Genomic DNA, 12,487 nt, shown 5'->3' on the forward strand with positions numbered 1-12,487 from the left:
ATGCAGAGGAGCAGAGGGGGAGACGGACAGTGAAGGGGAGAAGACAGACAGAAGTCAAATAGAGCTGTAAAAACTCAGAACAATGGAACAGACGCCAGGAGTCTTCTGATCCAATTCCCTCCTTTCACAAATGGAGAAACTGAGGCCCAGCTGGAACAGGTGACTTCTCCAAGGTCCCACAGTGTGAACTCACAGTAGAGCTGGGGAACTGCTGAGTGAGATCAGCCTGCTGTCTGGCTTCCTGGCCCCAGGTAGTGGCAGCAGCCCCGGGGTTCCTGCCTCTTCTGTGGGGGTCCTGGGACCCAGCCCCCCACAGAGCCCAGCTCCGCCTTGAGATCACCATGGCCTGGGACCAACTCTGATGTCTCCTCCTCCAGCCCCACCCAACATCCCCTCACTTCCCAGCCTCCCCCTCAGCCTTTCATCCTGGGCCAAGGCCTGGGAGGGGGGCAGGAACCACAGGATGGGGCAGCCAGTGGAACGGGGGCCAAGATGCCTGTGGCTGGGGGGGGGGGCACCCACAGGTCTGGGCTTCAAGGCCAGGCTGTCTGGGGCAGTTCCCTCTTCCCCGTGGCCATGGGCTGCCTGCCAAAGGGTGGGGGCAGAGGTAGGGGCTGGACCCCAAGCTGGGTGGCTGTACCCTGAGCATTTTACAGACTTGGGTCCTGTAATCCTCTATGAGGGGGCTTGGGATCAATCTCGTTTGCGGATGAGGAAACCAAAGCAAGTCCCTTCCTCCGCTTTCAGCTTGTTAGCTCATCGATGAAATGGAATCAGGAGTCACATTTTAACTCCTGAATCTAAGCTCTTGAAAATGATGCACTCCTGCTTTTATATGAAGAATTATTTAGGAGTATTTTTTCAGCTTTACAGAGCTGTAATTGACACATAACGCTGTGTAAGTATAAGGCGTACAATGCATTGACTGCAGAATGACTACCACGATCGTATTAGCTCCCACCTCCCACCAGATCGCACAATTACCGTTTCATTTTTGTGGTTGAGAACACTGACGATCTCCTCTCTTAACCACATTCAAATACACTAGATCCCCAAACTTCCTAATTTTATAACTGGGAGTTTGTCCCCTTCGAGCAACATCTCCCCGCTTCCCCCACCCCCCACCCCCTGGAACATCCTTTTACTCTCTGTTTCTGTGTTTGTCTTTTGTAGTTCTCATATATAAGCGATATCCTACAGTATTTGTCTTTCTCTGTCCGACATAGTTCACTTAGCATAATGCCCCCGAGGTCCATCTGTGTTACTGCACATGGAAGGATTCTTTCTTCTCATGGCGAAGTAATATACATATGTGTATAGATCACATCTTCTTTATCCCTTCATCCATTGGTGGACACTCAGGTTCTCCCCATATCCTGGCTGTTGTGAATAACACTGCAATCAACACGGAGGCACAGATCTCTTGATAGTAATCATTTTTATTATTAGCAATGATGATGACAATGAGGAGACCCATAATGCTTTCCGTGTTTCAGGAGCAGTTCCTAACAGAAAGTGCTTTTCGTGTGTAATTCACATTTGCCCTCACAATACCCTGATCTTTTAGGCTAAGCCCAATTTATTTATTTATTTTTACAGCCATTCTGTACACGAGGGAATTGAAACTCAGAGAGATTACGTCACACGCTCAAGGTTCCCGGCCAGCAGGGTGGGATGTGGACCCAGGCTGCCTGGCCCCAGAGGCTGCACTCCTAGCCTTTTGTCTTCATGGTAGCCTTTCATCAAAGTCATGCATTTGATGAGGCTGCACGTAACCGGCCCAGAAGGGAGCTAATGTTGTCATTTTACAGGCCAGAAGCTGAGATCAGACATCCGCTAAGTCACCCAGATGTTAGGAGGCAGGGCTGGCTTCCACCCACAAGAGTGGTCTTGTTTCCAGCCACACTCTTTCCTACACTGTGAGAGGCCCCTCTTGGGTCAGCCTGGGGGGGTAGGAGCGTAGGGGGAGGGTATTCAAAGTGCGTTTCACAAACCCTGGAGACCTGGCAGGTGCGCTTATGTTTGCACAGCTGCTTCAGTCTGCCTAGGGCCATCTGGACTCCTTTTTGAACTCTGTGGGTCCCGGAGACCCGGGCTCAGCCGGCCTTTCTTGCCCAGCTCCCTCTCGGAGGGTCCCGGAACTCTAGCCCAATTGGGCTACCAGCTCTTTCTCGTACATATACCCCGAGTTCCACCTCCATACTTTCGCTTAGAAAAAGCATTTCTTGCATCTCACTTTGCACAAATCTTCCTTGCCCTTTGGAGTCTAGTTTAAATGCCACTTCCAGGGGCGCCTGGTGGTTCAGTCAGGTAGGCATCCAAGTCTTGATTTCAGCTCGGGTCATGATCTCAGGGTCATGGGATGGAGCCCCGAGACCGGCTCTGTGCTCAGCATGGAGCCTGCTTGTCCCTCTCTTTCTGCTCCTCCCCCCGCTCATGCTCACTTGCTCTCTCTCTCTCAAATAAATAAATAAAATCTTTTAAAAAAAGGAAATGCTACCTCCAACATGAAGCCTACCCTGATTGCCCCTGCTGGAAGATGAAGGAGTGTGGGAGGAGGAAATATATAGGCATTTGTTGAATATATTCTCTGTGCCAGGCGTGTTACATAGCCTTACAACAGCCCCGTGATGTGGTTTATTCTTGTCCTGTTTTATAGGCAGAAACCGAGGAGAAATGACCTGCCGCAGGTCACACAGCTTGGAAGGGCGAAGTTTTTGGATGCCTTGTCCAGTGCTCATTCTCCTGCTCCAATCTGGAGTCCCATGGAGCTGATGAAGGTAGAACTTCCCCTTCTCTTCTTCATGGCTGATCCCTGAGGGAGGCCACCTGACCCTTCCCGTCCAGCTGCAGCCAACGCTGCTGACACCTCTCCACTGGGACTTGAGCCAGGACCGGCTTTTGTTTCGGCTGCTCACATGCTGAGTCGGAGCTTTGTCTCCCAGGGGCCCTCTCCCCTCCCTGCCTATAAGAGCCTGACCTCGGCTGGTCCCAGCATGTTCTGGCATATTCTCTGGGTCGGTCTTGGTAAGTCCCAGGCTTGGAGAAGGGGTGGGATCCATGCTCTGAGCGAGCATCTTGGGAGGTGGGGAGACCAGGTTTCCAGTCCTGAGGATGTCACTGTGCCATCCTGAATGTCATCCTCACCCTAACCAAGGTCAGGCCCCCAAGGTCAAGACCAATACCTGTCACCCTCATTTAAAAACCAAATTATTCCTATAGTCCTATTACCTTGATTGCCACCATGAGAGTCACTTCTTTGCATCAGGTGCCGTCTTGGGGAGGCTTTCTTAAACTTAGCACCCTGGCACAGGCTACAGTGACCCATCCCACCGGTAGCCACAGAAATTTTCCCATAGTGAGCAGCTCAATTAATACTGAGTGGGGCTCAGAGGCAAGGGGACCCAGAATGGGTAAGTTTTGAGATGGCGTATAAGACGCGAGGAAGGGAGATGACATTAGTTACAGATGGAAAGTCACAGATTGGGAAGGAGAGGACTAGCCCAGTCTCACCTGGATCCCATCTGGATGCCGACTTTGCCCAAGCCAGACTCGATCATCCGGAAGGACAGCAGGTGGTCGGGGTGGCAGGTTATCATGTTCTTCTCTCGCGTAGGAAGCTGGCAACATGACCCTGCAGTGCACCAAGTCTGCGGGACACTGGAAGGTAGGAAGAGGCACGGCAGGGGTGGGGGTGTGTCTGAGGAGTGAGGGGGGTGCAGAGGTCAAACCCCCTCCATCCTCCTCCGTTGAATCCCCACCTCACTCTGGAGGGGGGGGTGTTACGAGGCCCCATTTTGCAGAAGATGCAGTTGAGGCTCAAAGAGGGGAAGGGACTTGCCCAAGGTTATACACATGGTCTTGATTTGAACACATGGTCTTGATTTGAACACATGGTCTTCTGGTCCCCAGATTTAACCAGTGACACTCTGGCAGAGATGGCAAACTGGTAATGGCACACAGTCTTTGGGCATGGTTTCTTTGGTCCCCTCGGTGTTAAAAATAATTTTTTTTTTCGAATTTATCATCAGCCTTTAAAAACCTGGAGGGTCCATAGAAAAGTCCAGATACAGTGATTGTCTTGAGAAATTGGAAAATCTGGTCGGCATTCCTAGGTGGCAAAAAGAGGTGGTGCGGAGCAGAGATCACCCATTTATGGGGTCTGTGCTTTCCAGTTTGCAGCCCTCCCCCCTCTTTACCTACCCTGGAGGCATCTGAGTTTGCAGTCTTTACTTTACCTGCCCTGCCCCACCCTTAGTCCTGGGGTGAGGTCCCCCACAGGACTCTGATGTTGGCCTCCACCTTTTCTCTCTGTCACAGATTGTGGTGTGGGATGAGGAGGGCTTCCAGGGCCGGAGGCATGAGTTTACGGCGGAGTGCCCCAGTGTGCTGGAGCTTGGCTTTGAGACTGTGCGGTCTTTGAAAGTGCTGAGCGGAGCGTGAGTCTTGCGGGGGGGGGGGGGGGATCTGATTTGGGGTGGGGGGAACAGGAAGGGATCTAGAAAGGGGTGTTCTAGGCCCTAACTTCCCAGACTCTAACTGTACCAGTGTGCCTTCCTTGGGTCCAAAGTGCTGAGGAGTGCACAAGACAGTAGTGTAAGGTTAAGCAGGTTGTGCACTGCCCAAATGTAGAAATCACCATTCACACAGATCCTGCCCATTGGATGAGCCGGCCTTGTAGGGGCAGACTTTTAGAATCAAGTGTTGGGTCTGAAATGTCCCTCTAAAGCATAAATGAAAAGAAAAAATCACTTGCCAAAAATAGAAGGTAACTATAAAAATATGTATAGTAAAAAATAATGCTATTAATCTTTAGTTGAACATTGTTGCCAGAGGCTCTGAGCACGAGATAGGTTGTGTTAAAAGCAAAAGAGGGAGATTCATGAAATGTGGAAGTATTAATGACACACTAATATACTGAGGCTTCTATCCATATCAGCACCTTTTTCTGTAGAACTTTCTGCATTATCTGATTTGGAACTCTGGCTGTATATGACCGTTGAGGACTTGAAATGTAATTGGTGCATCTAAAGAACTGAATTTTTAATTTAATTTAATTTAATTTTATATAAGTTTAAATTTAATTAGCTACATGTGGCCAGAGGCTACCTTACTAGATAGAAGTTTCTAGAAGTTTGGGAAGTAGATTGAAAGGAGAACAATGTTCTCTGTATGTGATTTGGAGTCACTTTATACCATGCCTGTGAGTGGCACTCTGGTCATCTTGGGTGGCATTTATGCACCTCGACACCTGGGGGGAAAAACTCTTTTAACTTCTGCTTTGTACGGGTGGGGAATTGGGGATCAGATGGGAGCAGCGACCTGTCCAGGGATAAGTCCAGCAAACTGACAGATTTTGCCTGAAAGGAGAAAATAAGCTCAGGTTTATTATTTACATAAGACCGCTTGTTACTTACATAGACAGCAAATGCAAGGTCATCATGGTGGCAGCCTCCTGTGTCCCTCGTCCCACAGGATGACACCAAAAGGGGCCAGATGACAGCAGGAGTGGTGGGCACCCTGCTGTTGAGGACCTGATCCATGCTTCCATTGTGGTTCGCAGCTGTACCCTCCAGGGTAGGGGTACAGAGGTACAGGCTCCTCCCTCCTCCCAGTGTGACACCTAAAAAGATCTCTAGACATTGGTTAAATGCCTCCCAAATAGTAACTCCCAAATGATGACCATTGATCTAGAACTTGGGATGGATGAAGGGTCTCTTACCTCTTGCACTCTCTGCCCTCTATCCACAGGTGGGTAGGCTTTGAGCATGCTGGCTTCCAAGGACAGCAGTATGTGCTGGAGCGAGGCGAGTACCCGTGCTGGGATGCCTGGAGTGGCAACACCGCCTACCCCGCCGATAGGCTCACCTCCTTCCGACCGGTGGCCTGTGCTGTGAGTTCTGCCACCGCCTCGTCCCAGTGGGGTTTGGGAACTGATTACCCCAGAGTTCAAATTCTCGTGTCGCTTCTTCATGCTCTGTGATGTGGCATCCCTCCCTCCCCTCTCTGAGCCTTGTTCTCTTCATCTTGAAATGGAGCCACATTATGGGGAAAAAGAATGGGTAACATCTGGACCAGACCACCGCATATATTTTCACCTTCATCGTTTGTTCTCCAAACGATCCTGACAAGTAGAGGCAGTTAGTTTCATTTTATGGGTATGGAAACAGCTGAGAAACACTATGTGCCATGTCCCAGCTGGTACGTGGAGAGTCAGGATTTGAACCCAGATCACAATAATCCTCTTCTTACCTCAGTTAACCACCTGATCCCCTAGTTGGGGCCATTCAGGTTGAGTCCCTTCCTCCCTCCCTTCCTCCCTCCTTCCTTTCCTTCCTTATCTTTTCAGTTGTTATCTCTAAGGCTGGGATGAACATCCCTGTGGCTTATTTGTTCCTTAGTTATTTTCTCTGTGTACATTTCAGGAAGGGCAAATAGTATACACCTTTTGTAAGGTTTTGTTGGCTTATTACCCTTCCAAAGGGTTTGTAAGGAAGGCTGATTTGGTGGACAAGGGCAAGGGTGTCAGCAGAGGCTCCTGGGTTCTCAGCTGGGTGGCTGGTGGTCTGACCGTTTCCTCTGCCTACAGAACCATCGTGACTCCAGGCTGACCATCTTCGAGCAAGAGAACTTTCTGGGCAGGAAAGGGGAGCTGAGTGATGACTACCCCTCCCTCCAGGCCATGGGCTGGGACGGCAATGAAGTGGGCTCCTTCCACGTCCACTCAGGGGCGTAAGTGAAGCCAAGGCTCTGCCTGGCAGGGAAGAAGAGCCTGTTGGGCGGGGTAGGGCTACCTCCTGTGAAAACTCTGTGCTGGGGACTTTGGGGCTCTGATGCCCACATTCCAGAGGAGGACACTGAGGCACAGGGAGGGATCAGGCAGAATTTGTGGGACCGCAAGTGGCAGACTCCCATATCAAACTGATACTGTGCCCAAAGGATATTTATTGACCCTTGTCACTAGCTTCAGGCACAGCTGGATCCAGGTGCAGGATTCTGTCTTTCTCCCTCTCTTGCTCTGTCTGCCTCATCGTGGCAATATTCTCAGGCAAGCTCTTCCTAAGCAAAGGCAACGGGGTAGCTTCGTCCTTACTCAAGCAAGCTCCAGGGAGAGAGAGCGCCTCTTTCTCAGTGATTCCACCAAAGGTCCTAGGAAAGGTTCTCATTGGCCCAACTTGGGTCATGTGCTCAACTCTGAACCAATTGCCATGTGCAAGAAGGGGTGATCTGATTGGCTAGGACTGGTCACATGCTTGTTGCCCAAGCGAGCGTTTTCCCACCTTGCCTGGGAGGTGGACGGGTGGAGAGAAGGGATCCCCCGGCCTAAATAGGTGTGGCTCAAGCAACCTGCTCCAAGTCGGCAGGGAGTTAGGTGACTGAAGCCAGATTCCAGCTGGGAACTGACTGACCCTTCCCACCCTTTCCCCCCAGGGGCCGGCAGGTGAGTGCGGGATGCGAGGGCTTGACTTAGGGAGGACATTAAGACGACCCTCTAAGTGCCCATTGGCTCCTGGCAGGGGTGAAGGTGGGAGGCGGGTTTTTTGTTTGGTTGGTTTGGTTTGGTTTGTTTGTTTTTTAACCATCAGAGAATCTTGTTCCAGAGTAGCACGGAACTCTTGTGATTCTTGAGTCCACTTCCTTCTTATAGAAGGGGAAATGGAAGCTCAGAAAGTGAGACACCAATTCTTGCCCAGTCCTGAACAATGTAGGGGTCAATGAATGGAAAGAATAGCTTTTTCCTTGGAAGGGCTTCTGGCTAAGGGAGAAGAGGAAGGACTAAGATTCTCCACTCCTTCCTTCCTCCCTCCTTCCCTCCCTTCCTTCTTTCAATATTTATTAGCCCCTCCTCTGTGCTGGGCGTTGCACTCCTCATCAGAGATCCCAGTGAACCAGACCCACACACACCGCTACACCCAGGAGCTCACCTGCTGGCAGGGGAAGCTGACATTTTACAAATAACCGGTTAATTATCTAATTATATGAGAGCTACAGAGGACCAGTAAGAGTGTAGCCTGATTTGGAAAACCAGTCCTCAGAACAAGCTGAGACCCGAGGGTAACTCCAACTTGGTGAGGGGCCAGCCAAAGAATGGCTGGAATGGTGTTCTTGGCAGAAGGAACAGCATGATCACAGGCCCAGTGGTGGGCGGAGCAGGGCACATTCCGAGCAGCAAAGGGAGGCCAGGATGGCCAGAATGTGTATGCAGCATGGGTCCCTTGGTCCCCGTGTGTTTACCTTGCTGGTGCCTCTTTAGGGTGACTGTCTGCCTCTTCCCTTCCCCAGCTGGGTTTGCTCCCAGTTTCCCGGCTACCGAGGCTTTCAGTACGTTCTGGAGTGCGATCACCACTCAGGCGACTACAAGCATTTCCGAGAGTGGGGCTCTCACGCCCAGACCTTCCAGGTGCAGAGCGTCCGCAGGATCCAGCAGTGAGCAGGGGGCCGGCGCGGCACCGAGGAGCGAACGTGTGCCTGTCTGGACGGAGGAGCTGGGAGGTTCCTCCGTGCCCACTCCTCTGCCTCCCCCTGCAGCCCCTGTGAACCCAGCACCCATGTGAGCCAGTTCATGCAAGTCAGCACGAAAAACAAAAAGAAATAAAAAAGAAGGTCTAGTGCTAGCTTGTGCTTTTCAATTTCATTGAACCTTTCGAGGAACCGGTTTTTCCGCTTTGTGGATTTGCTCCATCGTGTCTGTGTGTCTGACTTTGCTCCGTCTTACTTTTATCTGCACCATTCCTTGCTTCTTTTTACTTTGGGTTTACTTTAGTCTTAATTTTTCTAGCTTGTAAGGGTAGACCCTTGGGTCATTGATTTTAGCTGCTGCTGCTTTTCTCCCCCAAAGGAGTCATTCAGAGCCTATCAGTTTCCCTTGAGCACAACTTTGGCTGCTTCCTCCAAATTTGAATCATTCAGTCTCATAGTTGCTGGTTTCCCTCATGAGCTTTTCCTTTGGCCCATGGGTTCTTTAATGGTATGTTATCTTTCTAGATATTGTATTGTTACCGATTTGTTCTCAATTCCGTTGTGGTCAGAGAACTCCCTCTAAGGTTTCCACACTTGTGCTCGCTTTGGCAGCTCCTATACTAAAGTTGGAATGATACAAGGTTTCAACACTCTAAAATGAGTCCAGACATATTTTATAGCCCAGCACGTGGTCTATTTTTGATAGACTTGGATGCACACTTGAAAACTGCTTAAATTTTGCAGTTGTCAAGTATGATGTTCTGTCAATGTCAGTTAGGTCAAGCTGAGGTTAGTTAGTGTTTTTGGCAAGTGTGCATTAGATTTTTCTATATTTTTGCTGATTTTTAAAAAAGATTTTATTTATTTGACAGAGAGAGACAGCCAGCGAGAGAGGGAACACAAGCAGGGGGAGTGGGAGAAGCAGAAGCAGGCTCCCAGAGGAGGAGCCTGATGCGGGCCTCGATCCCAGAATGCTGGGACCATGCCCTGAGCCGAAGGCAGACGCTTAACCACTGAGCCACCCAGGCGCCCCTGCTGATTTTTTTTTAACTCAAATTTTTATCAATCACTGAGAGAGGTTTGTTAACATCTCCTACTATAACCTGGGTTTATCTGTTTCTCCCTTTAGTTTTAAGCATTTTCGCTTCCTGATTTTTTTCTTTATTCTAGAATGTTGATACCCTGTTATTAGGTGCACTTATGTATACACATATACACATATATTTTTTAAAGATTTTATTATTTATTTATTTGACAGAGAGAGAGAGAGAGAGAGAGAGAGAGAGAGAGCATAAGGGGGGGATGGGCAGAGGGAGAAGCAGACTCCCCGCTGAGCAGGGAGCCCGACTCAGGGCTCTATCCCAGGACCCTGAGATCATGACCTGAGCCGAAGGCAGACACTTAACCGACTGAGCCACCCAGGGCCCCTAGTTTGTGTTTTTTAAAGCCACGTGCGAAGGGAGCCAGTTCTCTCCCCTCGCAAAATTTCTCATATTCCTTTTATCTTTACCCACAGTTGGCTCTCACACACTACTCTGGAGTGTCTCAATTGACATCTTCTACCTTCTAAAGGAGGTCTTTAAAAACAAAGACATAAACTCCCGTTCCACGCGCAGCCTGAGCAGGGATCTGGCCCTAGCTCGGGTTCTCCCCCACCCCCCAGGTTCTTTATTATGTAGATTGCCTTAACTTCATAAGCCTTCTGGCTCTTTTTCCAGACTAGCTTCCTCTGCCTTCAGTAAGTGGGACAGAGATCGGACAGGGTGGGGTCTGAGCAGGCTGCTGGAAAAGATAACATTATCTGGCTCAGGAAGGGGAGGGATGTGTTTGGGAACACTGGCTCTTGAGTAATTCTTAACCCCTCATTGGCTATTGTCCCATCCATTCAGACCATCATTTGCCTGGGACCCTCTGTGCACCAGGCCCTGGAAAGTGGTACACAAGAGACTTGAAGACCTTTCTCTCACCCGCCTGAATGGGGAAGTAGGACGAGTTTCCAGTTTGTCACAATGTCCTGTGATACTGGGGAAGCATGAGGGCTGTTGGGCTGGGATAGGGGCAGATGACAGGAGAGGGGTGGGGGAGGGGCAGACTCTCCTTGGTGCTCATCTCGAGGACCACGTCTTCTCTGAACTTGATCCCTGAATGTCCAGCTGCCTCCCGGACACCTCCGTGTGGATGTCTAATGCACATCTCAAACAAAACACAACCCATCAATACGGAAGCTACAATTTCCCAACTGTTCAGGCCAAACCCAAGGAAGAATCCATAACATTTCTCTTTCTCTCTCATTCCGTAATCCAATCCATCAGCAAAGCCTGCCGGCCGTACTTTCAAAAGGCTCCAGAATCCAATCACTTATTACCATCCCCTTTGCTCCCACCTTTGCCCACAAGCAACCCACCTGTTCTCTGCCTTGGCAGCCAGAGTGGTTGGTCCTGTTGAAAATGGAAGGCGGATCTTGTCACCCCCTTGCTCAAAACCATCCCACACTTTTCCATCCCACTCCCAAGAAAAAACAAAACAAAACACAGCAACACTTTTGTAGTTCCCTCCAGGGCTGGCCATCACCTGCCTCTCCTGTGGCCTCTCTGACCTCAGGTCCCTCTGGGGAGTCTTCCCTAAATGCGCCAAGGCTCTTTGCCAAAACAAAACACCACCTTCTGGGGGGCTTAAGCAACAGATAGGGATTTCTTACCATCCTGGAGGCTGAAGTCCAAGGTCAAGGTGCCATCAGAGTTGGTTTCTGGTGAAGCCTCTCTCCTTGGCTTGCAGATGGCTGCCTCCTCTCTGGCCTCACGTGACCATTCCCTTGTGCATGCGTGTGCACCCCTGGTGGTCCTTCCTTTTCTGGTAAGGACCCAGTCCTACTGGGTTAGGGCCCCACCCAGGCGGCCTAACTTAATCACCTTTTTGGTTACTTCTGAGGTACTGGGGGCTGGGACTTCGACATGTGAATTTTGGGGGGGGAAGCATGTCAGTCCACAATACCAGGTTTATTCCTCCCATGCTGAGGCTTTTTGGTTCTTGCTGTTCCCTGTTCCCTCAGATATTTCCCACCAACACCCCCTCACCTAGAGTCAAAGGTTCATAGGCTGTCGGACTTGGAAGGAACCTTCTAGATCAAATCTAGTGTTTCACAACCTTTTCTTAATTATTGTCGTCCCCGCTCCAGAAGTCTTTTTAGACATTCTTTTCCAGATGGTCAACCCCCCCCATGAAATTTTAATACAATTTTATATTACGATTTAATACAAAATTATATTACAAATTACATTACTATTTAATACGAAATTATATTACAATTTTAATATCATATGTATCTGTATGTGTCCTCTATGTATCTGTGCTTTATACATAAAAGGAATTAAGGTTTATTTTTTTCCTCGCTGAGAACCAATTTTCACCTCCTGGGGGCGCTATTGCCCCCAGTGAGAATGTAAATGGAGTCTTACCCTTTCTTTCGGTTTTGGAGGAAATGGAAACCCCAGGAGGGATAAGGACTTTCCTAAGGACATACAGTGCGTTAGGCAAAGCCTGGATTCGAACACAGACTTGCTGATATTCTCCAACTAAACCCAATTCATTCATTCATTCATTCATTCATTCATTCACTCAACAAACACGTACCAAATGTCTACAATATACCAAACTCTGTTACAGGTTCTGGGGATCTAGCTGGGAATGAAACAGACAAATATCCCTTCTTTTGAGGAATTTTAATTCTAGTTAGGGGACACAGATGTTACCCCCATAGCTCCATGGTTCTTCAGTTATGATTTTCCAAAGTCTGTTTTGCAGATGTTGTTACATTGTTCCTTGAAAAAAATTATGGCCAAAAGGTTTGGGCATTGTTGGTGTCTCTTCCGCAGGCCTTCTCGAAACCAGCCATAGTTTATTGTGTATTGTGACTCTCTGGACGGGAAAATGGAGTGTTCAGAGTTTCCCAAACTAATTCGACCGCACAACTATTACTATTACTATTATTATTATTTTAATTTTTTTTTGGTGGAACCATCTTGCATGA

The 12,487-nt window shown here is 49.2% G+C and overlaps 1 protein-coding gene across 1 annotated transcript; it reads left to right on the forward strand.

The window, feature by feature from the left end:
- The first annotated feature begins 3,616 nt into the window (after window positions 1–3,616).
- CRYBA4 (crystallin beta A4) lies at window positions 3,617–8,615 on the forward strand. The gene is made up of 5 exons (XM_045791542.2): window positions 3,617–3,667; window positions 4,321–4,439; window positions 5,752–5,893; window positions 6,590–6,732; window positions 8,284–8,615. Exons 1-5 carry the CDS (start codon window positions 3,629–3,631, stop codon window positions 8,429–8,431), a joined length of 591 nt encoding a protein of 196 aa, XP_045647498.2. The 5' UTR covers window positions 3,617–3,628; the 3' UTR covers window positions 8,432–8,615.
- The last annotated feature ends 3,872 nt before the right edge of the window (window positions 8,616–12,487 follow it).

Source organism: Ursus americanus, chromosome 30 (genome assembly GCF_024610735.1).
Source record: "Ursus americanus isolate L20-20 chromosome 30, mUrsAme1.1.p, whole genome shotgun sequence".
NCBI classification, from domain to species: domain Eukaryota; kingdom Metazoa; phylum Chordata; class Mammalia; order Carnivora; family Ursidae; genus Ursus; species Ursus americanus.